Below are 25,671 nucleotides of genomic sequence, written 5' to 3'. Positions count from 1 at the left end.
CGAGGATGGTCCAAAGACGAATGGCTCTTAGATAATCGAACGACCAAGCACACGAGCGCAGCGGTCGTTCCGTTTATGGTCACGCGTAGTGACCATTGTTGGAAATCTTTATTAGCAGTTCGTAGCGTGCGCGTGTATATATATATATCTTCAATTTTGTTCGACATTCCAGATGCAGATAGGACAATTCTCGCGCCATTCCGATGTCATTACTGGCTCGTTAAATCTCTCCGAACGAGGCGCGCAAATCGAACATAACCATACACTATCTGCGCCACGATCGACATAGGAACGCCGCTCTAACAAGCGTATCGAGCTAATTTCATAAGCGACACCTCGCTCGAACGCAACGCGATCAGATAGAAGATCGATTAAGACCACCCGTGTCTTTGTTCGCCGTTTTACCACCGTTTTCGTGGACAACGTCGAACCTTCCTACCGCGTAATTCATTCAACATCCTCGGCAATTATTCATACCCGATCTATCGACAATTTACACCCGGAAGAAGGAAAGTCAAAAATTTAACGATTCCCCACAGGAGAGGGGACGAGCGAGCGAGGAACGGATGGATGGGCGGGAAGAGGGGACGTGGCAGGAACGTGGAGCATCGCGAACGATGCATCACGGCTGCACCCCACGCGGTGCATCCCGGTATATTAGTCACCGGGAACGGACACCAACTGCCGGGGCCAAATTGAGTCTTTGCCATAAAGTAAGCCGTAAAAGGGGTTGCAGTCGCGGGCAGACGATTCGACCACGGACGAAGGCCAGCCTGCGCGAAGAAAGAACACCGGCCGTGTCCGACGCTACGGTCCGAACGCCACGACAAGAAAAGGAGAGGAGGAACGCGCGAACATTCAAATTTATGGTAATGCCCGGCCGCTCTGCACGGGGTTATCGATATGCCGCTCGTTGCGCGCTGTTATCCCTATTATTAATATTACTATTGTAGCCATATTCGCCGGACGACTGGCCGCCCTCGCCAAAGGGGGTGGACAGGTTTCTTTCGCCGTGACTTTAGATTAGTCTTGGGCTTTCTCTGGTCTCGCGATTTGTCGGCTTTCTTTTTACTGTTTTACACGTTGCAGTTCATCTGTGGTGTATGAGTTGAATTGAAGACCAACGCTCCGACTTCTGAATGAGATATACTGTGAACGATACTCGACTGGAATTTGCTGATAGGCGAAAGACAGGTCACGATTTCTTTTGTCGATATAAAGAAATTATATCATCTTGTATTTATCGCGGACAACGATTTATTCTCTTTTTTGCGTTGGCGAAAAGTCCTAACGTCCACCGTTATAAGCTCCCCCAAGGCTATTGTGCCGGGAGTGTTTCCGTTTATTTTATTTTATGGTTCAATGAACGATTCAGCATCGATCTCCCGATCATATCACGGCAATAAAATACTTTAAACCGGCCCATATTTTAAACGTGATTGGCTATCGACTATCTAGTCAACGCGTATGAAATATGTTTCGTTCTCGAATGGGGCAGCGAAGGGGTTCAAAGAACTAGTCATAGTTAGTGACGACGCTAATCAGTTAGTCGAGAACGGCAGTTAGTCAAAAAATACTCTCATAGTAAATGTAAATAAATGTTAGTCACAATTGAGACATCGAGAACAAAGTTAGTGAAAGAGCATGTCATAGCGAATGTAAGTGTTGGTTACAATCAAGTCTTCGGGAGTGGCAGTAGGCCGTTGTAGATGCCAGTAGGCTGATTCTAAAAATTAAGGTCAATGATTCAGGTTAAAAATTCATTTCATTTCCCATACCAGCGAGTGGTCCTTCAAGAACAACAGACATATCAAGGTGCACGATCGACACATATGTTTATGCTATATATTCTTGATACACTCAGTTCTTATTAATCCTAGTGAAATTTCACTGTGGAAAGCATTACCTACATTTAAAGCGTGACATCTTCGATATATTCAGCAGGTCTGCGAGGCAGCAGGTTGCTGAGACTATCGCGTGGTTCCCATGACCACGTTTGGTAGGCACGCGCGGCGCACGCGTTAAATCATCGCAATACGTCGGTGGGTTTCCCTCGGTGGAGGGCGCGTGCATATTCATCGGAAGGAAAGGAAACGAAACGAGGCGAGGCGAGGCGTATCCGGTCGCGTCAGGGACGGTTAACCGCGGCGGCGGTGGCGCGCACGCTACGAAAGGTTTCCGCGCACCCGCGGAGCCTCGCGACACGTTCAACAGTCGGCTGCGAGAGATCTCATATTTCTTCGCGGATGATATAAGGGCCGTCGCGTCGCAGCCTCCTCTTGTAAACCACGCCGCATCTGCCTTGGCGCGCGCACTGTCTGCCCTCCGCGTCCTCCGCGTAGACGGCGCCACATGCGACCACGCGACCGAGCAAATCTACCAAAGCGGGTCCTTTGTCTTAGCGGATTGTCACACCCTCTTTCTCGTCCATCAGTTTACGATTCTTAGGATTTTAGTACGCGACTATTTAGTGCGCCTCGTTCTTCAGTCAAATAGAAGGTACTTCTATTCTGGAAAGAGCCTTTCGTTCGTTGAGTAGGAGATTTCACTTGGCGTGAAATAATTCGTACGTGTGGTCACGTGTGGGAGTAGAAATACTTGGGATCTACTCGATTTACGAACGTATTATTACGTTCGATTGTCCAACTCGAGAAGATGAAACGATTTGCCCTCCTCCTCAGGTTTTAGTTTTAGTTCGCTCGACTACACGTTCGGGTACACGTGTCTCGTACAAATTTGCACGACACACGGCAACATCGTCGATCGACAGGCTCGACGAGTTCGCGAGTTCCTTACCTGAGGTAATCCCATCGTTGAAAGAAGAAGGCGACGCTGGACACGCCGAGTCCCAGCGATTTCGTATACGGCGCGGCGTGATAAATCTAGGCAACAAAGTAGACAATTGCGTGTTTTTTTGCGCGGGGTGGAAAGAGTGGCGCTGGAAGCGGAGCTTTCTCCGAACGACGCGCGACAAGCGGTCGGCTGATTTATGCGTCACGAACCGGCGAACGCCTCGGATCTTCGTGGGAAGTTTCCGAGTATAAATCCGATCTGTAAATAACGCGCTGTGGGCGATCGCGAAACGATCGTAAAAATCACGATCGCGAAAAGCCGTGTAAACCACTCAGTCGTCTGTTCCTGCTCGACGCGCGATAAAACCGAGAGAAATTAGTTTATAATGAATTTTTCACGTGAATAATTGCCGGTCGGTTAACTGTCAACCTCTATACACCGATCCTCATCTATTCTTCAATTATGTCAGCTCCGTGTTCCTCGTTTTATTGGGCAAATTTGAAAATTGGTGAATTATCGGGCCGCTATATGTATGGAAATTAGAATTCTGATATTCACTTCACACGCGTGTCACGTTTTAATCGTTCCAATCTGTGTGAATCCTTGTCTTCAAATTGGACGTTAAGGTGATACATATCGCGGATTACAAAATGACTGTTTAAAATTAAGTGGAAATAAAGCGGCGCCGACTGTTTTATGAAAGGATACGCGTTCACTTGGAAATTCCAGTTGTGTCTGTCGTGAGAGTAAAACGAATCGTGAATTTTCTTATTAAATCGTGTAAAAATATAATACCTCGTTCATCTTGAATGCGCCATTAGCTCGCGTTATACAAATAATATTTTAATTTTTTTTTTTTCACTTGACAGAGGAAGAGGAGGTGACCTGGGACGATTAAGGTTAAAAAAAAACGAAAAGAAAACGAAAATAAAAGGTGTAAATGTACAACATAATAGTCTCCTTTTTAATATAATGAATTCATAATGGTAATAGACAATAATAATAATAGAATAATAATAATAATAATGTGATGTTGCCAATAATAATAATAAAATTATAATAATAATAATAATAATAATAATAATAATAATAGATATATTCTGTCTATATTCACATTTAGAACTATGTACAGTTTAATTAATTTACAATTGAATTCGTACGAACAACCAAGTAGAACCTATTAATCGTAATATATATATATATATATATATATATATATATATATATATATATATATATATTTATATATATCTATATACCTAATACCTGTATTATATATATTCACAACAGATAGTTCTCTCTTTGTTTCTTTGTGTCGAGGATATTCTGTGATCATGTACAAGAAACGCGTAAAATTTTTTCTCTTCGTTTTCTGTCCCTATCTTACGATTCCTCTTTTACTTTTTATTTTATTTTTTCTCCTTCTACTCAGGACAATTACACTCGACCCTCGATGTTATCACCCGGCTACACGTTGCGATGATTATTTACAAAACCACGATCGAGTCTCTATTAATTACCCTATTACGATATACGTATCAATGAATGCACCAGCACCGACCATCTTCGGTCGAAGACCACCAGCACCGTACTGTTCCTCCTTAATTCATTTTATTCTCTTTTTTTTCATTTTTTTTTTCTTTTTTTTTTCTTTAAATCGTACACCTAATATATTTCACTCTTCCTTTCTCTTTCACTCTTGTCCGACCGTTTCTCTCTCCCGTTTTGCAACTTCCTTTTCTCGCCAACTCTCTCTAACCTCGCCACATTATCACAGATATAAATAAATGTACTCTTTACAAAACAATGTACAATTACTCCCATCGTTCTGCTCTTCTCAGTTTCTCACTCTCTCTTACTCTCTTGCTCTCTGTACGTTCAGCTTTTCTCTTCCAACGCAACGACACAAAGCGTCGACGATAACATACACACACACGCACGCGCAAGCTTACACATGCCAGAGTACAAAATGATAGTCGATTTCTATAATTAATTTTCTTTTTGTTTTTGCTTCGTTCGTTATCACTCTTCTCTCTCTCTCTCTCTCTCTCTCTCTCTTTCTCTACGTTCATTCACCAATCACTCCATTTTGCTCGTTCTTTACCATGACACGAGGCTCGAGAGACGAGTGGGCAAGTAGTGCTCCCATTCTGCCGCTGTGAATACGTACTCTTCGAAAGGAGGGACGATTTGCGCCACGTACATGTAATATAAAAAAATATCAACAATCTCGAGCGCACCTCGCGTTTATCATCGATCGATCGCGCTTCTCCTCCTCCGTCCCGGATCTATGGATGGCGAATCGAATGGAAATGATATGACGGAAATCCTCATCTAACGATCGCCGCGATATTTCGTTCGCGCGAGATCACGAGGATTTTAAGCAAATTAAAGGACCGAACAAAGAGATCACGGATCGATCTTGCTTGCCACACGCATAAACACGAGCAAATGCACACACGCACGCACGCACGCACACACACACACACGCGTGCATAGAATTTAGCATCGAGCGAGAAACTTCCACTTTGGCCCGGCCTGCGAGAGCGCGATCACGAGAGACTCTCGAACGATTTCTAAAACGATATATTGCACAGAGAGAGGGTTGAATGTAACGAAGACAATGTACGATGCTAATTAAAGGTAGACACGCGTGTTATCGCGGAGTGTGGAATTCTCGTGGTGCGCGCGCCGCGGCCGCAGGAAACCGGAAGTCCGTGGATCGCGAGTGCACCGGGAAAAGGACGAATTTTCACTCTTAATTAATTTGCCGATACTGTTACCATTCTTCTTTTCTCTGCACCGTAATTTCCGGCCCTTCGTGGACAGCGTGTCTGCCAATCGAAAAACTACACTCGCGGACGCGATATGCGCTGGATATTCGAGAGCACGCCTCGACGAATTTTCCATAGGTCCAGCTCTCGTTAATGCCAGATCTACGCTTCTGCTGGCCACCTTTTTATTTATCAATGCGAACAACGTGTTCGCGTGTATACGAGAGAATATTCCATCGGGAGTTTAATTAAACAGTTACTGGTAGATTAAGGATAAAGTAGCCGCTGTGTACGATCCGTCTTCCTCTTCACCTTCCGCCTTGTTGCCTCGTCTTCAACAAACAACTAAACGGCACCCATTACGCGCGTACATGTCGGAGGTACGAGGGACCAACCTTATACAAAAGGTTGCTTCGTTGGTCTCTCTGCGATTCCAACGATCTCCCATTTGATAAATTTCGACGAATTCAATCGCGAAGAATAGATCGGTTTACGATCAATTTACGACCTGGACTTCCCCAAAACGAGTCAGTCGTTTGGGTTTATCCGAAATGGCTGCTACTTTGCACGTTGCCCGTGTGGTTCGCGGGTCCCCGACTTCTTCAGTCGACGAGATCCGCTGATGAACAGACGAACGGGTAAACGAGGAACGAGAAACATCCTTGGATCGATGGTCAACTCGTTCCCTCCTCCCCATCCGCGATTTATGTACAAAACGAACGATTTTCGACGCGCGTTACCGCGTTTGTTTCTTTCTCAAACGAATGAGTGCACGACGATTCCCTTTATTTACAGAATTGAAAACCATTGTGAAACGCGCGAAACGACCGACGGTGAAGAATTGGCTGACTAAGGAATCCCCCCCGGGCGCGTGAACGAGCCAACTTGCACGATGTTTCGGGCATTGAATTTCTTTTTCCGCTGCTGCTCTCGACGAATGACAAACACCTTGATTTTCGGTTTAAGAACGTCCGAGTCCGTGAAATTTCCTGCGAACGTCACAGACGTATCATCCGCGGCTCACGTTTTCCTCCTCGCGATGGCGTCTTCTTCTTTTTTCCCTCGCGAACCCGAACGCGTAAGCAGACGTATACTTTGACGTAATTCCTCTGTAATTCCTAAATCTCTTCCGAGCCAACCCAATTGGCGCGCGCATGCGCTGCAGCCAATGTCATTCGTCTTCCGCAGTCGCACCTTGCACGCCACCGGGACGATTTATGTATCTCAAGGACGAACCGCTGTGCCACCTTTCCTCCTCTCTTTCTCTTTCTATCTTTCTTTCTTTCTTTCTTTCTTCCGAAAGTTATTCTCCTGCTTTTTCTCGTGCTCTCCAAGAAGCTCTCTGCTTTCTCTCGCATCCTTCTTCTTCTTCCTCCTCATCCTAGTTTCGCCACTCTCCTCCCGAAGATCACGGTAGTAAATCCCAGGATCTCTCAGCGGCGGGCGCTTGCGTCCTTCACTTAATCCTGCAACAGAGAGAGAGACGTGGATCGTCTTAGCTGCTTGTGTCTCTACGTCGTTTTATGTTCGATTTTCAAATTTTCGTGAGCAAACGACAAGTCGAAATGTTATAAATCGGGAGAAGGGTGATTGAAAATACCGAGAATGACCGAAAATAGAACGTGGAACGTGTCCGTCGATGTCGATTAATGATCGATCGCGATTACATGACACACGAAACGTGAAAGACAAATTCGCGGCATTCCCTTCCATTTTAAACGACGCGATGACAAAACATGGTAAATTTATCGTGCAGAATTTTTCCGAAATTCTCCGTACTCTGTTATCTCTCTCGTTCCACTCCGTGCTTTGATAAGCAGCAGGCGTACTCAAAGACGCTACACACACGCGCGCGCGCTTCCACGCTTATCAAAATCCTAGAAAACGCAATTAATAGCACGACAGCTCGATAACGTTCTCCCTTTTGCCGGAGAGAAACACCGCCAGTGTGTCGGACGAGGTGATTGTCTATCGCGCGATTAGGGTCAGCCTCTAAAATCGTTTCTGGATTCTAACGATTAAGCGGGCTCGATAACAAAGACAATCTCTAGCAATTAGACGAGGGCCGTCTACGAGTAGTTTAACCAGTCCTGTGGTCGTCACCGGCAGGTGAGATTTGTGAAAATATCGTTTGTATGTCTGTAACTGGACGATTACCAGAGAGATTACGTCGCCACCGACAAGCTGCTGACCACTCTGCGCGCCTCGTTTGTGTGACTATCCCGCCTCCACCGGCCTGGCCATGCATTTTCTAATAGCACAGCTGCCAATAGTGTGGCTTTCGCGATTTATGATAAAACACTTGATAAAGGAATTGCAACTTTAGATGATAACATTCTGTTTCCAAACTTTTCTTCCAAATTTTAATTTCTCGCAATGTAAATTGTACAGTGTTTGTTCGTGGCAATCACAGACGAATTCTACACCTTAGATTTGATGGAAATACATACAGAACCTGTCGTAAAATTGATCTTGACCTTTCTTTTCTTTCTTTTTTTTTTTTTTTTTTTTGTATTGTATTCTACTCGTCACGAAAGTAAAATTTTTCCAAGAAACCTAATAATTCTCTTGAACAAGTTTCTTAATCATTTAACATTGCGAATGCGTGCGTACTAACAGCGACTTTGTAGTTCTAGATTAGGTTTCGCTAATTTAATTTTATCATAATTATAGCATCAGTGTTAGTCTAGATAATCAAACAATAAAACTAACATTATTCGAAATATAAACATTACATTCACGCATCTAAAACCATAAAGTCGTATGCGTTCTGCAGTGTTACGCAATTAAGAAACTTTCTTGACATTTTTAAAGAGAATTATTAGACTGCGACCTATAAAATTTCTGGCTAATTGGCCTGCGGGCAAATTTCATTCTGATCAGTTTTTTGAAACGGTTTACATCTGAAGAATAGATCATTCAACTCTATACTGGTCCATTTAAGTGTATTTAAGAGTATCGTATCGTTCTTTTCTTGCGTTGAATATGAATGACAAATTTCGATACACTAACCAAAATTTCGAACTAGGAGAGATTATCATTGACGATGTAATAAATAGTAATAATATATAGGCTCGCGATTGTCACGTCTTGGCCAATGTCTATGATTCCAACAGAGGTAAATTTTTACCTTTTTTCAAGATCATTTTCTTTATATATCTGAACGTATTTTTTTACCAGTTACACGATACAATAAAAAAAATATATGAAAAGAGAAACATCAATAATCGTGAAAAGGACTTGAAGAGAATATTCTTATCAGTTATCGGCATTATCATTCGTGTTAGGCAAAAAATATTTCTTGCATCATTGAAAAGATGTTTAGGTACCTCACTTAATAAATGGACCGCCTTGTATATGTCGTGTAGATACTTGTACGAACTGCTCGACTGCATATTTGTAAGGACATACAATTAACGACTTTTCATCAAAAGCAAAGATGTACGTTATGTAACGGAATGCAATACCATTAACCTTGGTCCTGCAGTTAGATCTAAGAAAACGTTAGATAGGACTAACCTTCGGCTAGGCTAACATCTCTAGGAAGACCCAACTTCTCCCATTTTAGGGAAAGTGTCGAAGAAAGAAGTCCAGACTCCTATACAAGGCTCAAGATCTTTCAAGATCTTGTTCCAAAGAGGCAGGACTTTTGAAAATTTTCTTGCTAGCATACACATTTGTCAAGAAAACGTTAGTACCAGTAAGAATTTTTTTTAAATGCAAGGATTTGTAAGAAATCCCAAGGACTGCAGAAAGAAACACACAAGGCAAAAAAAGGAAAAAAAAAATCTTTTTGATCTTTGTTCTTCTTGTCATTCTGTGTAGTATAGTGTGTGTGGCGTGTACTTGCGCTAAGAATGTATTGTTATTATTTATACACCTCGTCACTGATATTTTCGATTGTAATTATCATAATTCAATAACGCGTCGAATTATTCGAATCACTTTCTCTCGATGGACGAAACGTGGACGATATTTCCTTGCTGTTTCGTTATTAAATTAAAAACCAGTGTATCTCGGAATGTATTCTATAATAAAATATATAGTGAAGAGCACGAAAGCAACAATGATAATGAAAAATTGTCGGTAATTTCGACTGACATAACTTTGTGAAGGATCATATGACGATCCACTTGGTCTCATTTTAAAGTATGAAGATACTACAATCATAAGTTCGTTTTTAATCATTTGAAGATGATTTTAAATCATGTAGCGGATAGGAAAGTGAGGATACTGTATTCTCTAGACATTGAAGATAAAGAAATAGAAAAATTTTATAATGCAATAGAGTATACAAGCTTTTATTCATATATTTTATGAAAAATTATGTAAATGTTTAAAACTACACTGTTTTTACGTCTATAAAATGTCTAACGAAAATTATCAGTTGGTCATTTTGACCACTTTAGTAGTTCTAGTGTTGTAAAACTCACTGTATGATTTTTTTTCTTATTGTATTAAACTTGAAACATTAGAGTTTGTCGTTTAACTATAGCATTCAACATTCGATAAAATGATGAAAATAAAAAAAATCGTGCAAATTTTGTGGAATCGTTGTAAAGTGGAAACTTTATCTTCGAGACTATAGTTCATAAAGAAATATCCTCACTTTCTCATCCCCTACATGATGTAAAAAAAAAAAAAGAAACAAATTAACAGCTGTCAAAGTAGAAACTTTACGTTTTGAAATAAGACCAAATAGAATACGTTCTTCTTTTACAAAGTTACATCAGTTTAAATTTTCTCATCATCATTGGCATCTCGCTCTATACACATACATACCCAAAGCAAAGTTTGAAATATCGAAACTCAAAACTGAATCGAATAACCTAGCTACGTCTTTCCCACGGATAGTGCTATAAATAAGCAAAAACAAAAGAAAAAGAGAGAAAAAAGAAAGATGGATGTAACCTCACCCCCGGAGGAAGAAACGTTCACGTCTTTCTACGTTGGAAGGCGAACCCTGTAGGTTTTTGCAACCGCGGCCAGATGGGTTGGATGTAAACTGCTTGTAAGATCATAGTTAACTATTAGCGGGCCGCAATACACGTCCGCGTTGCGGTGGATCGAGGCAATATACGCGGTGGCTGGCTATCGATACGCGATTACCATGCCGTCTCAGCTGGTAGACAAGCGTGTGCTCTCTCTCTCTCTCTCTCTCTCTCTGTGCACACAATGATACCGTCAAGACCGATACCGATGCCGCTTCTCTCCGTACCTTCTTCCCGTTTCACGACACGCTGCTGCAAATGGAACGTCGCTAACGTGGCTCGTCACATGGCGTACCGGTTCCACATGGCGTGCCGCTTCTGTCTTCTGTTATCGTCTGATTAACGGGATTACCGTCGAGTATCTGACCTCCCGCGTTGCGGTCGTTCCGTCACAGACGTTCGGATCGCCACAATGTTTAAAAATATCAGCACGTTCATACGGACAGAGAAGTAGAAGACATCGAGCTTGATGGTATACTTGATGGTCGTTCGCCATTCAAGCTAAAGATAGATTTCCGTTTAATTGGATATGACACGGCAACTTCGAGAAGGAAGATAGTTTCCGTAATTGGAACATGGCAGGTGTTTTACGCTGACACTCTTCGCTTCGCTCTTTCGTTTGTGGTTTGCTTTTGCACGACCACGCGACAGACGTGTGGGCGTAATTTAAATTTTTAGAAACTTTAACCCTCCGACTACTGAATCTCAGCGTCCAGTGCTGGAGTCATTTCTGACTCACACGGATATCCCACTAATAAATACATATTTAGGGTCGTCCGGACGGTTGATCGATACTGTACAGAGTGTAACGGTCGCTCGGGACCAAGGTCCTCACTGATATTGTACCAAACAGTGATAGACACCTCGACTCAAAACTGTGACTCCGGCACAGCAGGCGGTGGGTTAATGACAATTGTGTTATGCCTCTGTGTGTGTGTTTACCTGTGAGTAAACAAAGGTTTTGATTGATTTACAAAAGTGACAGATACTGACGTAATGAGTCTAACAACCTCCATTTAGATCTTCGACGATCGAGAATTAATTAGGCAGTGACGACGTGGACAGTGCCGTGTAAGACACGACATAACTCAAGTTCTACGTCTTCTCTTTGTCGTTACGTAAGAATTCCTCGGACGGGTGTCTATTCTCCATCCTCTTTCGTATCATACGAATTTGCAGCTCCCGATAGTAGATTCCGATCGAGGTTTCGCGCTCGAATGCCGAAAACTCACTAAGGATTCGATCATCGGGTGAAATTAGAACCAGCGCTACCTCAGACGCTCTGGCATTCAAGAATCGATATATATATATATATATAAACTTAGCGCAACTATGGAGAAATTCGCGAAACCTTCGCAATTACATCTCCCTGATTGTTCGATCAGGAATATAGTTTGCGTTGCCGTTGGAATGTTGGAATGTTAACAGCTTCAAATTCCCCTAATATTCCTTTTGCGATATGATCACGAGTTCCAACAACGCGCTACGAAAGGAAATTCCTCGCGTTCGAAAACTAAATTTGCTTTAGTCGAGCATAACATTTTTTTAACTAGTTTTTAACTGTAATCACGTAATAAATTTATCAAATTATTTCTATGAAGTCAAATTGCTATGAAGTAAAACAGACTTTACTACTAGTTTCTTTTTCAATCAATAATATAACATACATGTACATATCACGTATTTTTTTTTTTTTTTAAACTGTCCTGTTTGTCAGAACATGGAAAATAAAAATTGGCACGGCAATGATCATTCCAAACACGTTGCTCTGTATTATTCGCGTTGCACGAACAAAAAAAAAAAATCTTCTGTAACGCGAATTTCGTGGAAGGGAGTCAGCGAAATTGACTGTAATTCAGAATAATGAGAAGAAGGATGTAGAAAATAAACACGACAGAGGTAAGATGAAAAACGCGATGGCCGTTAGCGGAGCGTTATGTATGCCAGCGTCGCGTCGGATCGACGTTTTACACGGCATGCGACTATCGATACGCGATTACCGTGTCTCACCTAGCGAACAAGTCCGTGTACGTGCGCTGCCACGATCACCGTGACCGATACAGGCCTCCGCCTCCGAGCGCGGAGAGTCTCTGCACGCTCTGACTGAAATGCCCTCGCTTCTCCGCTATATATACACCGATACTCGAAACGGGACCGATACACGCCGCAGATCGTAATACCGAGGATGCAACGGAGATCTCGCTTCCTCTTCTTTCTTCCGATTCGAAAAAATTTGCTGCAAGACGATACTCGCAGAAGAAGAATCCGATCCTGAATATTAACATCTCGAATTCGCCCTCATTTCATTTAAACAAACTCTAAAGTATATTTCACCTATATACTGAAGCTTACGGTTGACAGTTGGGTAATTGCTAAAAAGATCACGAAGCAGGGGACCGAATAATTCACTCGGCTGCGGATGTAAATCGAGGAGAAGGAGAGCAGAAGGACTCTAGCTTTTAGTACTTTGAATATAACCCAAGCATCCAGGAGCAATCTTGTGGAATAACGCAAGGCGATTTGTAACACGATGTAAAATAAAATAAAAATAAAAAAATAGAAAAAAAACAGGTAGCCAAAGGAGGGATCGTGGATACGTCGCCTCGATTGAGATTAGCAAGCACTAAGGGAAAACAATTAACCGGGGACTGGACGCGCGTGATTTTTGCCACGCTCGACGAGGCTCGATTAAACGAGACGCTGTGTAGCCATTTGTTGGACGTTTCAACGGCGTGACAGTGGCCGATGGCGTCCGACGAATATTTCAAAGCGCCGCGGGGGCTATCTGTCGCCCTGCCGGCCGCGCCTCTCTTTATTCCGTTGCTCGCGGCCCCTCCGCTTCCTCGCCGAGCGCGTAAACCGAAATGACGCGAAACGTGGATGACAAATGCCGCGCGATTACACGGACAAGTCGTTCGAGGAGCACACCACCGGCCACGTTCAAACTTTCTCGTCTCCAGCCAACCTCCGTGCCGCGACTTTTTACTTGATGTTGACTCGTCGCGAGGCTCTCTCTCTCTCTCTCTCTCTTTCTTTCTCTTGGAAATTCGCTCGCCGAGGGAGTCGTCCAAGCAAGGTGGACGAGGAAGGCGACGATGGACAAAGTAATTGCCCGGTGATTAGCCCGAGGATCGTGTATTTCTTTCTTTCTGCGATTGTTACTTCGAACTATCAGTGTTACGAGTCTGGCGTTCTCGTATATACTTTGGAACGTGCAGTGGAATTAGTTTGATCTCACGACGATGGCCATGTACCCAATTTTCGAATATTTCTTCAAACAATTTATTAAACTATTTGCAGAATGTTCCACGGAGTTTCACGGGAGTCTCGAGTCTTCGTTATTTACGAGACGAGTAATTCTAAATATAATAGAACATCGTGACGTTTTTTTCTATTCGTCCACTCTTCAGTTGCACACACAGAGTATATCACACACAGATTTTTTATCGGCATAACTTTGTCAGGAGATTCTATGAGTGAAAATAAAAAAAGGACGTGATATAAACGTTCCTGTTTATATCAATCTGTCCCTCAGAAGGTAGAAGCGAGTGCAAAGGGGGGCTGATCTCGCAGAAAATACAACTAGAAAACACAGCTTGGCAAATATTGCCGATTCGTTCTTACTTCGAATTTTCGTTATGAAGAATTCTTTCTTAACGAAGAATTTTTGAGCATACGTTTATGTAACACTTTTTGAACGTATATTTATACGACATTTTTTAAACATACGTTTACACGATATATTTTTCTTACTTTCGCTCGTAGAATCTACATAAAAAATTATGCCGGGACAGCCTGTATGTATTCAAAAGCACTCCCCCCGTCCGTTGCTATTCTTGTTTTCACTTTGTTCGCCCAATAAAGACACGCGCTGCCACGTTGTGATCCTTCGGTCAAAGGGAGCTAGCCGGCGCCATGTATTTTTCATCTATATGAAATTCATCGGACACGATGTACAGTCTGCGACCGAGAGTTCGGTTCGTTTATTCAAACGAGTGTTCGAGAATCGAGCAGTCGGCGAATATTCATGAACACCGGTTTCCCGGTGAACGCGACGCGGCAAGGAACCTGCACACACGCGTGCACCTAGGTTTCCCACCTAGCACCGCGTCCGGAAGAAGCGTCACGTGAATTTCGGCTTTCGCTCGCCGCGAATTCCCGTCCCCGGCTTCCGTCGGAGGCGGAATTTCACGTGAACGAAATCGATAGCACCGAGGCCTCGAAAAGCGGAACCGGGTCGCTTCTGCTACCGGGTTCTCGTAATTGACGTGCTTTTAATACCGCTCCCGCCACTTTCAGCCCCATCACTCTCGGCTCTCTCGGTGAGAAACCTGTTTATCCGTTCTCCATTATCTTCGACACGAGAACCGACGTTACGAAAGCGGCGGTTCGCGGTTTGTCTCGTCTATCCGCGGTCTCTCGCTTCCGAACCTCTCTCTCTTTCTCTCAGATCGTGTCTTCTATTCCCTCGGCACTCGAACCTCACACTGTCAACCGTCGAGTTAGTCGTTTAATCTTCCGGGGGATTTTTCTTTCGTTTCGAAGGAAACGTTGCGCTATCCGTCTGTCCATCGTCCGTGGATACGATTAGAAAAAAAACGAGAATACACTGTCAAATTGATGGTCTTTGAACGGTTAACTTTCGAATTGATATCGTTGCACTGATTAGCAGGATGAACGCTGGGTAACACGTCTTGGAACCAACACGGCGAGTTTCTATTCTCTCAGCGCGAAGATGAAAGTGAGAATGATCGAAACGACTCGAAACTTCGACCATGAGCTCGAATGTTTCGTTCCACGTTGATTTGACTGCGTATTATCTGTTGCTGTTTCATTTGGTACAAACGAGGGAACATACCAAAATGTGAATCACCGATTTTGATGAAACTTGGCATAATTGTAGATTTTAAAAAGATATTTCACCCGTATCAAGACTCCATTTTATCCGTAATTTGTGTTTGAACAGTTTTACAGTTTTCGTAAACAAATATTCGAGAAAATTTATCGACTTATAAAAAATACGGTTTTTTAAATATATATTGTTTGAACAAAAGGTTTTTTTGCAAAATGGTATACACCGTTAAATTTATCGTTGAAAAACTCTAATTTCATCAATTAACACAAAAACAGTGTCTTCAATCATTTCCGAGATATTTGACAAAATATGATTCACTTTGAGGGTAGTTTTCAGCTTTTAACATCGACGATTGCCGATAAAAAAATACGGGTTAAATATTCTTTTGAAAGCTACATTTATACGAAATTTCATCAAAATCGGTGATTGACACTTCGGTATATTTTCTTGTAAGAACCGAATTAAATTAAAGTTGTCTTAATTCGTTCGTTTACAGAATTGTGCAACAAACCCAGTGGATTTCTGAATTATGCAACGAACGATTTAAGAATACTATTGACATTTTTAATAACAGTTTGTTATTTACAATTACTATTTATCCGCGTGTGTTTCAGCTCCGACTCTAAAATATTCTAACCATTTCTGTCATTCCTGACCTTTCGCAACTGTAAAGGATCATCATTTACCATATGATTGAATTCGTCTTGACTTTCATATGACAAACAAAAAGAAGTAGCATTCTGAATAAGAAATTAAAGGTCACTTTAATTTCGTGATAAATATTGCAAACATAAAAAATTGTTATGATCATAGTAAACGATACAACTTATTCTATGCCATTTTTTCCTCTTGTTTACCATTTCTCAGAGAAACAGAGCTGGACGAATAAAATAACGCGAATATCCTGTATACTTGACTTTGCTTCACGAAAATGTAATAATAAAATAACCATATCAAGATGTTTAACCCTACGAATATCATGCCGGAGTCACTGTCACTCGTCGTACCACGTAGTTTTGAAAACGATTACGCACACAGTGAGAAGTTACATATTTGTGTGAAGTGAAAAATACCACCACCCCCACCACAGCTCGACCTTGCCGAGAATTTCCAGATGTCCTGGTATTCTAGCATCTCTGTAAGGGTAGAAACAAAGCCAAGTCTAGGAAAAAGGATCCTTGGCTGGCACTAAAAAGTCACGTAGCAACATTTAGTCTCTTAGCAACAGTCAGTCAGTCTTTCATGAGGAGAGAAGCAGTACACATTTTCCAGACTCGTATCATACACGCAATATTTGTATAGTTAGTGAAATACAGTCCACCATACAATCATCCTTTTATTACAATAAGCGTGCTAGATGCTGTTTCTGTATAGGAAGTAACAACAGATACTCGCCTGTATGCGATTCATGCAAAAGAAATGCCCAATCAACAAAATCCAAAAAATTATATGTAATGAATGCAATACTTCGCGATACATATAATTTTTTTTATAATTTATCAATCTATTATTTTTTTGCATACATACAACGAAAATTCGAGCATAACTCGAAATTTATTACATTGTATTATGGTAACGTCTAGAGCTCGAACAACCGTAACTGTGCTCGTACACTATTGGTGGGGGTCTCGAGCTTGAGCCGCTATGTGTTAGTGAAGTGTCGGTGTGAGTCAGCAGTGACTCCGGCATGGGTCACTTTGCTGCGGTACTCGGAGAGTTAAATAAACAAATTTATACAATTACGTCTCTGTCTAAAAAGAAATTATTCTAAATTTTATGAATATCTTTTGTGCAGATGCAGGAAACAAGAAGATCTGAAATCAGTCACACTGACTATTGAAATAATAAGATTGTACAGTTGCTTATAAAACTTCTATAATGATATATAGTACTAACAAATAATATACATTTCCTACAGGCAACTGTGTCATTTCAAACATCCCGCCAGGGGGGAAGGAAACATGTTAATGACATTATTCAACAAGTCTCCTTCAACGAATGCGAAATGATCGAAAGAGATTGACAAAGTGGTGTGCGAATTTTCCCCATTTTCACGTTGGAGCATCCTTTTCCAAGAGTCGAGATAAGCCGGATTAAGATCTCGCCGAGCGGCCGTACCTCTCTGGGGAGGAGACCCGTGACGATAATTCACGAGTAATCGCGACGATGATCTGCAACCTGCGAGACAACGAGCAACGAGCGGCGTCGTAATAATTTCGCGCGAACGAAGGGCGGGGAGGGGAAGAAGGTCACGGTGCAGAATCTCGTGAAATCGACACGTGCGCCGACCACGAGGACGAGAAACCAGCGTGACGCCAGGTGAGAACGATCCGCTGGGACGATAGCTGGCGAAATTTCGAACGGTCGTCGCGCTCTGAACCTGGTGAACGAGTGTCTTCGGGAGGAGGAAAGGAGGAGCGAGATTCGACGGGAAAGCAGGATTAATTGGCGCGTCACCGCCGTTATCTGTCGCGCGAGTTGCTCGTTGTTTGCATGCCGCGACGGGAACGAACGCGTGAAATTACGATGATTATTAAAATTGATCCATGTACGAGCCGAAATTACCGGACGCGATGTCGACGTGTTTTCCGACTCGACTCGACTCTACTCTACTCTACTCGACTCCACGACGTTGTTCGCCGTTTAATTGTATAATTACAACACTCGACCGCGCCGACGACTGTATTAACGACCGGTGGCGAACCATTTTCCGGGGAGATCGTACGCGATTAATTGTCCCGGAGAAGCCAGGTAATTAGAAATCACGTCGGTAAGCTCACGAGGGAAAACAAGCGGTGCCAGTTTTCGTAGAGGGAATCTCGGCCGAGCGGTTCCATCGTCGGTCGGACGTGGGTCCCCACTTACGAGAGAGCGGAAAACGATTCTCTCCGACTCGTCGTGGTTCACGCAGGCGTTGCGAGCACGAATTTGCAAACCGTCGAGAGTTGCTGGAGAAGAGGAACGACCAGGTTGAGAAGGTTTTAGCAGGTTCTCCGGTTACCCAGGTAGCAAAAGCCGGAATCCGATGCAGGTCGAGACGTAAATCCGGGCTACCGAGTTTCGGCCCTGAGCAACTCTGCGTCGCGACGTAATAAAGCCGAGAGCCGCGACCTCATCGGCCGATCCCGGAGTAAAAATGAGGGTCGAGGACAAAGAAGGACGCGAAACGACGAAACGGTGTGAAACGCCTGGCGAGAATTCGAGAAATGCCTCCTCGAGACGAGGAGGAAAGAAGCGAAGGAAGAAGAGAGAAGGATAGTGGAAACGATGCGGTGGCGGTTTCTCGCGAGGACGACGGAGAACGCGGGGGAGGGGAGGGAATCGCGACGACGTGCCGGCAGGATTTATCGAGGAGACACCTGAATCCTCCCGTGGCGGAATCTCGTGGCCGTTAAAAAGATCGGCTGTCCTGTTCGCGTCCGCGAAGGCAACGTAGACTACGAAACGACGACGACGATTCGCTTGGTGGTCGCGAATTTTATGCAGATCCCACGCGATCGTGTAAATATCGTGGCCAGAAGGGAGGAGGGGGCGGAGAGGGGAGAGAGGGCCGAGGTCAGGCCGAAGGATCGCCGGGCCCAGATCGTCAGTTCACCACCCAGCCTAATGGCAATTAAATATCCCCGGGCTAATTGGCAATTATAGGCCACGGGTGTCGAGGCGAGGGTGTTTCGCGTCTTCGTCGCGCGCGCGCGCCCGCCGCTGCTCCACTCTGGCGTCCTCTCTCTTTTCCTCTCTTTCGTTTTCCATCGCTGCCTCGACACGACGAGAGGAGATACACGAGAGGCGAAAAGAAAAAAGGAACAGAGTAGGTAGGTGCAACAAGGGCCACTCTCTCTCGTACGATCTGGAGCTTATATATACGTATACCTGGGGCTGGCTGCAGCCACCGCTCGGAGGGCTGAGCGCGCAGATTTAGGAAAGAGGAGAGGGCCCAGGTGAAGAGGGAGAGTTTGGTGTTTCGGGCGCGAGAGAGGAGCGTTATAAGCGTCCAGACGCCACGAGGTCCCAAAGAGGTTTCTTGGTCCACACGTGGGACCAAGAGGAGCGGAGAGGGGAAGCGAGGAGGGAAGAGGGCCGAGGTGACGACAGCGAAAACTAGTTTATTTGGGACGCGGCTATAAATTAGGATCAGATCGCCACGCGATAACAGCACCAGGCTAACACCCGGTTCTCCTTTCGAAGGTAGCGTCTCTCTTTCTCTTCGATTCTCTCCGTTGCCGCTCCGTTAGCCTCTCCATCTTCCTCTCTCTCTCTTTCTCTCTTTCTCGACGTCTTTCAGTTGGTCAAGCCACGAACAGAGGACGAACAAGAGAAACGGACAGATCGTGCTCTTTGTTGCACCTTGGATCCAATCGAGTTTCACGAGTCGTCCTAGTCGCTTCTAGTCCTCGGTGAAAATAATGCCGGGAAAGTTGCTCGTTTCCAGCCAAACGAACGATCGTTTGGACTCTCGACTGTTCGCGATGCCAGCCGATTGCCGAAACGTCATCGAGCCGAGAGAAATTTTCATCGTAACGGTGGGTCGATCGATCTGACTCGTAATGACTCGTTTCGTCTTTCACGCTTCCTCTTCGATCCCTCTCGTTCGTTTTTTTTTTTTTTTTCGAAAAAAAAGAGAAAAAAAAAGAAAAAACTGGTCTCGACGTGTTTACAACGTCGACGAGGCCGATGTCCTTGAAACGAACGATATACGATTCGAAATATACGCGACGAGAGCAGCCAGGAAAATCAGAGGAGCGAGCAGAGCAAGGACTCGCGGATACAGCTTCTCTTTCGTCTCAGTAATGCCGTTTTTTTTTTCTTTACTATTAAGAGAACGTCGATAGCCGACATAGATATACGTCCGCCTAGTTTCTTATTTATTTACTCGATATTTTTCCCACGCGAACGGAGAAGGCGGTAAATTATAACGAAGAAGACGAGAGATAAGAGATTTAATCGCTCGAGAACTAGTTTCCATTCATTGAAAAATTAACAAATCCGCCTCGTCGTTGAAAGGCCAATGGCCTCGTTACGACGTAATATTGTTCAATCGAACGCTTAACGACGCTAATCAAGTCGAAACACGTTGCACAGCGTGTGCGTAAACGGGTTCGCGAGGACAAACAAATTTTCGTCGTTGAACGTCGCGCGACGAAGGAACCCGGAGCCAGAACACACGGCGTGTGTCAAACCAAGAATTAATCAAACTTCACGAGACGAAACTAAACCACTTTCCCAAACGCCACTCCCAAAAGCGAAAGATCCATCAACGCAAAGTATCGCTGTGACCTCGATGGGTTGCACGCTCACGCCAAGCGCTGCGTCTTATTTCAATTAATTCGAGCACGGCGTGTTCCATTCCGTGAGAGGATAGTACGCGAGTGGACCGTGCGGTCGGTCGGTCGGTTATTCAGTCAGCAGCGCGACAGGTTGAGGTGTGCCCAAAAGAAAGAGAGAGAGAGAGAGAGAGAGAGAGAGAGAGAGAGAGAGAGTGTGTGTGTGTGTGTGTGTGTGTGTGTGTTGCACACGAGCGAATGTACACCGGTCCAGAGACGGGCAAACACACATTGAGAAGAGTCAGTGGCCATAACGCAGTTGGGTTGCGCGCGAGAGAAAGACGCGGCTAGCCAGTGGTGATTCCATTCACTGATTGAAATCTCCGTCCATTTGTCACTGTCAAGGAGGTGGCGATAGCCTCTCTCCTCTCTCGTTTTCTTTCTCCGTTTCCCGCTCGTACTCTCGTGCTGCTCGTTCACGGTGCCCACTGCTGGTTCACCAATCGAGCGAGCGCCGCTCTGGTGCTCCATGCTCCATACCCATTATTATTTCAACGGTCGAGAGGCCAACCCTAACGACCGATCGACGCGTTCAATATTAATTTCTTATCAACTTCCGCCGACCACGTGTACCGCGGAAAGCTCTCGGCCACTGGATCCACCCTGGCTCCGCCGATTTGCAAACCGATTACGCAAACTGTGTTGCACTTTTCACGTCGCGGGATGAGTTATTACGATCGCACCTCGCGCGGCACGCGATTATCGTCGCCGATGTACTTATGATTTGTCATCGAGTTGTCCGGCAGATATCGGTATGCGAGGTCTTTCTCTCTCTCTCTCTCTCTCTCTCTCTCTCTCTCTCTCTCTCTCTTTCTCTCTTCACTCGAATCGTACACATACGAGGCGAGATTTGTTCGTGATATTTCCACGACGCGAGAACGCGAGGACGTACATCAGGAATTCTGTCGAGCGACGCTGGCCTAAGGCGATTCGAGAGAGAAAGAAAGAGAGAGAGTGATGGGGAGATCTGGTTCGTTAAGTGGCAAAAAATCGAGGCTTTAGCCGGACGACCGGAGAAGAGAGCGGGGAAGTTTCACTCACCTGAAGGAACGCGACGGTGATCCAGGATCGACCGAGAACCTCTTAAACAGGCGACACGAATCCGCTGCCCATCGATTGAGAGCTGAAACCAGAGTTGTTTTTCATCGTCACCCTCTCGTTCCTGTACTGCTCCCGCTAACTGCTACGAATTGCTACGCGCAGTGTAAATTATCTGTGAAAATTATCTAGAGGTCAGTGCACCTACCCCTTGTAGAACGGTTTGAACGCGGTAGTGGCCTCTGTAGGTGGCAAGCTGGCAGTGGTCTGGTGCTGGTGTAGAATGGAGTTCTGTCCAGCGGGCGAGAAGTCTTTGTGAGGGGATGCCTGCAGCCTGGAGCTGAAGGAGGAACCACTGCTGGCCGAGCCGGAACTGGTGGAGAGATAGCCGCCGGCAGCCGGATGACTCGGCCCGTAAGGATTCGGATTACTGTTGGCCGTTGTGCTGCCGTTACCACCAGTGCAGTAACCGCCCGGTGGTGCCTGGATCACTCCATTCGGTGTAGCCACCTTCATGTTGGGCGGTGTCTGGGGTGGAGTGTCCGTACCAACCTCGGGAAACCCCGCCGCCGCCGAGGAGGACGCGCTCGAGCTCGAACCGGACGACGAGGGGTTGTAATGCAGCTGCCCTCCGGACGAGGACGAGAGGAAACCGCCGTATCTGGTCGCCGCGCTGGAGTACGGCGCGGTCGCCGCCGCCGACGGGCTCATCGACGCAGATGAGGGTAACGCGAACGAGCTCAGGTTTCCGCCTCCACTACCAGCGCTGCCGCCGCCACCGGCGTTACCACCTAGCCAAGGTTGTTGCGAGTGATGGTGATGGCCTTGATTGGACAGATGGTGCTGCTGTTGGCCGTAGTGTTGCTGATGATGAAGATGGTGATACTGTTGGTGGTGAGGGTGCGTGAGAGGCGGGGGCGTCTTGCTAGCCGCCGTGTCCGCCAGCGACCAGATTTTAGGCTTGGTCGCCGGAATCGGGACACCGGCTGTGCTACAATCGGACTTGATGCCCTCGTCCTTGAGGTGGTCCTCCGGGGTGTACCCTTGGTGATGATGGTGATGGTGCTGCATCGCGTGGTGAAAGGGATGCTCTCCCCGCCGTGGGTCCTCCTCGAGGTCCAGATCGTCCTCCTCGTCCAGGTCCTTGTCGTGCTGCAAGTGCTCCGCTTTCACGTGCCTCATCGGCTCTGCAAACAGACCGGCGCGCGTCAATTTACTAAATTGCCCGTTGAGCTTCGATGGTCGACGCCCGACCGTGCGCACAGTCGTCGTCTTTCTCCTGGCCAGGGGAGAAAAAGCTTCCCCTGCCGCTCATAAACGCGAATACCGCGAGTGCTGAGTATATAACGAATAAAAGCCAACTTAATAGCTCGTAAAACTTTTTTCCCTTCCCCCCCGTCACCTCCTCTTCGCTGTGGTTTAATACGCAGGGTGAAAGAAAAAGGAGAGAAAAAAGCGAGGGCGAGAGTAAGCGAAAGCATTTTCCACGGAAACTGATGGAAAATTCAGTATGGTCAACGCGGTTCTTTTCGCGTTACGAGATCGTGCCAGTCCCTCCCCTCCACTCCCTCTCGTTATTTGGCCTAGACGCAATGTCAGAATTAATGGTTTATAATCCCTGGTGTGAAAGTGAGATCCACGCGACTCAGACGGGTATATATACGTGCAATATATATGTGTGTATGTGTGTGTGTGTGTGTATATATATATATATATACACATACAGCGAGCAGCGAGGGGTCGGCGACGCTCCGGCAGAAACGTATCGGAGACTCCCTTGAACCCTTATACGGTTAAGCTGTAAGGGATGCTGTGAAAAAAAGGGAGCGAAGCCTTCAACCACTTTGAGGCGCGAGAGATTTTAGTTCCCCCTCGAGGCAGAAAGAACACCAGGAGGGAAAATAGGGAAGCTGTATCCTTTTTCCCCTTTCCGACTGTCTCTTCGTGTCTCTCTGTTTCTCTCTCATTCTCGCGAATCTCTCTCGGGGCACTCTAGGATCGTCCCAAGTGTCTGCCAGCTAGCTAGCCAGCCAGCCAGCCAGCCATCCAGCCAGCCAGCCAGCCAGCCAGCCAGCCAACCATCGAGCCAAGCCAGCCAGTCAGTCAGGGGTGAGAATTTCATTAAGAGGTTCGAATGAGTCGGCAGAGGGTTTACTTGATGGGTCGTCGAGCGATAATTCCCAAGCTAGAAGGGGCCGCTACCCCCTGCGCCGGGCAAACAGAAACGGACGGGTAGACGGCTGGAACAGCGAGACAGAGAGGAACGGAGATACGGAGAAACAGAGAGTTTAGGTTTAGGGTGCGTGCGCGCGCCCCCTTCCTTCCTGTAAAGGGAACCTTATGGGCCAACTAAATAGATACCACCGTCAGAGTCCACAAGTGGCTCTTTAACTTTTGACCCCCTTTTATCAGTCGTTAATCTCGTAATCTTCGCGCTGTGCGACGCGTGATGTGAGCCCATCTCGTTATCGATTCGATCCTATCTACGGTTTCTACGATGATGTTTCAATGCGAGGACAGAACAGCCTCGACTTTCTCCGACGAAACAACGAAGATAGCCTGTTGCTGTTGTCCCACTGGGAAGAAAAAGGTCGAGTGGTCCACTTGCCCTTTCCAGGCAGTGGGTATCTTGCGAAGAAGGCGCCCCCGCTCTCGAGTGACCTCTTCCCTTAGACGTTTCGCGAATGGAAATGGAGACGAGGGCTCTCTCGAATTTAGCAAACTTCCTGGCAAACCTCGCGCGGCTGTCCGCCTCGACGACCCGATGGTGGTGCACACGCCACGATATCCTCTGCCGTATGCGAAGGCCGCCAATACGGAAACAGCTTTCGACATTCATGGGCGTGGAACGGGCGAGTCATAACGCACGGCTGAATTCGTTCCACGTTGCTGCCGTTTCACCCGGCACGGCGAGGTGGCGGTGCTGCTTCTCGCTGCCAATATCCCGATATCCAGGAGAAGCGAAACGGCGGAACGCTTGGATGTATTTCATACGCGGTCACAAATCATCGGCGGACTCCGAGAAGCAGCTGCTCGGGAATAGAAAACAAATCGCTCTCGCATCTACCGGGGCTCTTGGCCTTTTCTCGCTTCGGCGCGGGACTTATTTCCTCCTGCGCGGTCCTTCAAAATTACGAGGCATTGCGGGATACGCGCGACGACGCAACACATCCAAATGTCTCGAATCGAAAGAAGAACCGAGATACCAGGGCAGGAGACCGAATGATGCAGGAAAAGAGAATCAACGAGAGAGGAAGAGGGAGAGGGAGAGGGAGAAAACAGAGGGTAGCAGTAGAGGACAGAGGACAAGCAACGAGGCAGAGTGGAAGAGGACGCGAAAGACAGAGAGGACCGATATTGGCCAATGTGCGGTGGGGTAATGGTGGCCATAGGAGGGTCCGTACCATTCGTCTCGCCGCGGGCGCCGATACATCACCGTGCCTCAAACCACCACTCTCTCGTGTATCTATATACGTCCACTCTGTATATATATACATATATATATGTACAGCCTGTATATGTATATATATATATATATAGAGCCCGTGGCACCGAGTGTATATGGTCCTACGGATGGCTACTCAGCCCGGGCGCACTCTCGGCCTCTCACCCACAGAGCAGCCACGCTTTGGGAGACGAACGTGTGCAAGAGCGTTCGCACACGCGCGTGCGTCACGTCCAGCGCCAACCTTTACGTATCTATACACCGTACGCATACGTGTACACCTTGTACACCTTATACACGTATACGTATTCCATACCCGATACCACCATGGTGCACGGTTAAAGCGTACGTGTATCGCGTGGATGCGTGGCTGCGTGTAGAGACGCGCGCGCGAGCGTACCAATACCGACGAGCCGGGCGGCCGGTTCACCGGGGGACCAAACCGAAGGCCATT

The 25,671-nt window shown here is 45.8% G+C and overlaps 1 protein-coding gene across 2 annotated transcripts in view; it reads right to left on the bottom strand.

Moving 5' to 3' along the window:
- Window positions 1-4,168: 4,168 nt before the first annotated feature.
- The window catches only part of LOC122533118 (homeobox protein caupolican), an 86,676-nt gene continuing 65,173 nt past the window's right edge, over window positions 4,169-25,671 (bottom strand). The window contains exons 5-7 of one of the 2 annotated variants that reach the window (XM_043662512.1): window positions 21,981-22,959; window positions 21,776-21,857; window positions 4,169-7,033 (exon numbers count right to left, since the gene is read on the bottom strand). In XM_043662512.1, coding sequence (XP_043518447.1) covers window positions 21,818-21,857; window positions 21,981-22,959 — 1,019 coding nt within the window. In that variant the 3' untranslated portion in view covers window positions 4,169-7,033; window positions 21,776-21,817. The remainder of the gene's footprint in view (window positions 7,034-21,775; window positions 21,858-21,980; window positions 22,960-25,671) is intronic. The other variant, XM_043662513.1, reaches the window with a different exon arrangement.

Source organism: Frieseomelitta varia, unplaced genomic scaffold (assembly GCF_011392965.1).
Source record: "Frieseomelitta varia isolate USP_RPSP 00005682 unplaced genomic scaffold, Fvar_1.2 scaffold_495, whole genome shotgun sequence".
Classification (NCBI taxonomy): domain Eukaryota; kingdom Metazoa; phylum Arthropoda; class Insecta; order Hymenoptera; family Apidae; genus Frieseomelitta; species Frieseomelitta varia.
The sequence above is the reverse complement of the archived record's forward strand: the minus strand, read 5'-3'. Positions and strand labels throughout refer to the sequence as shown.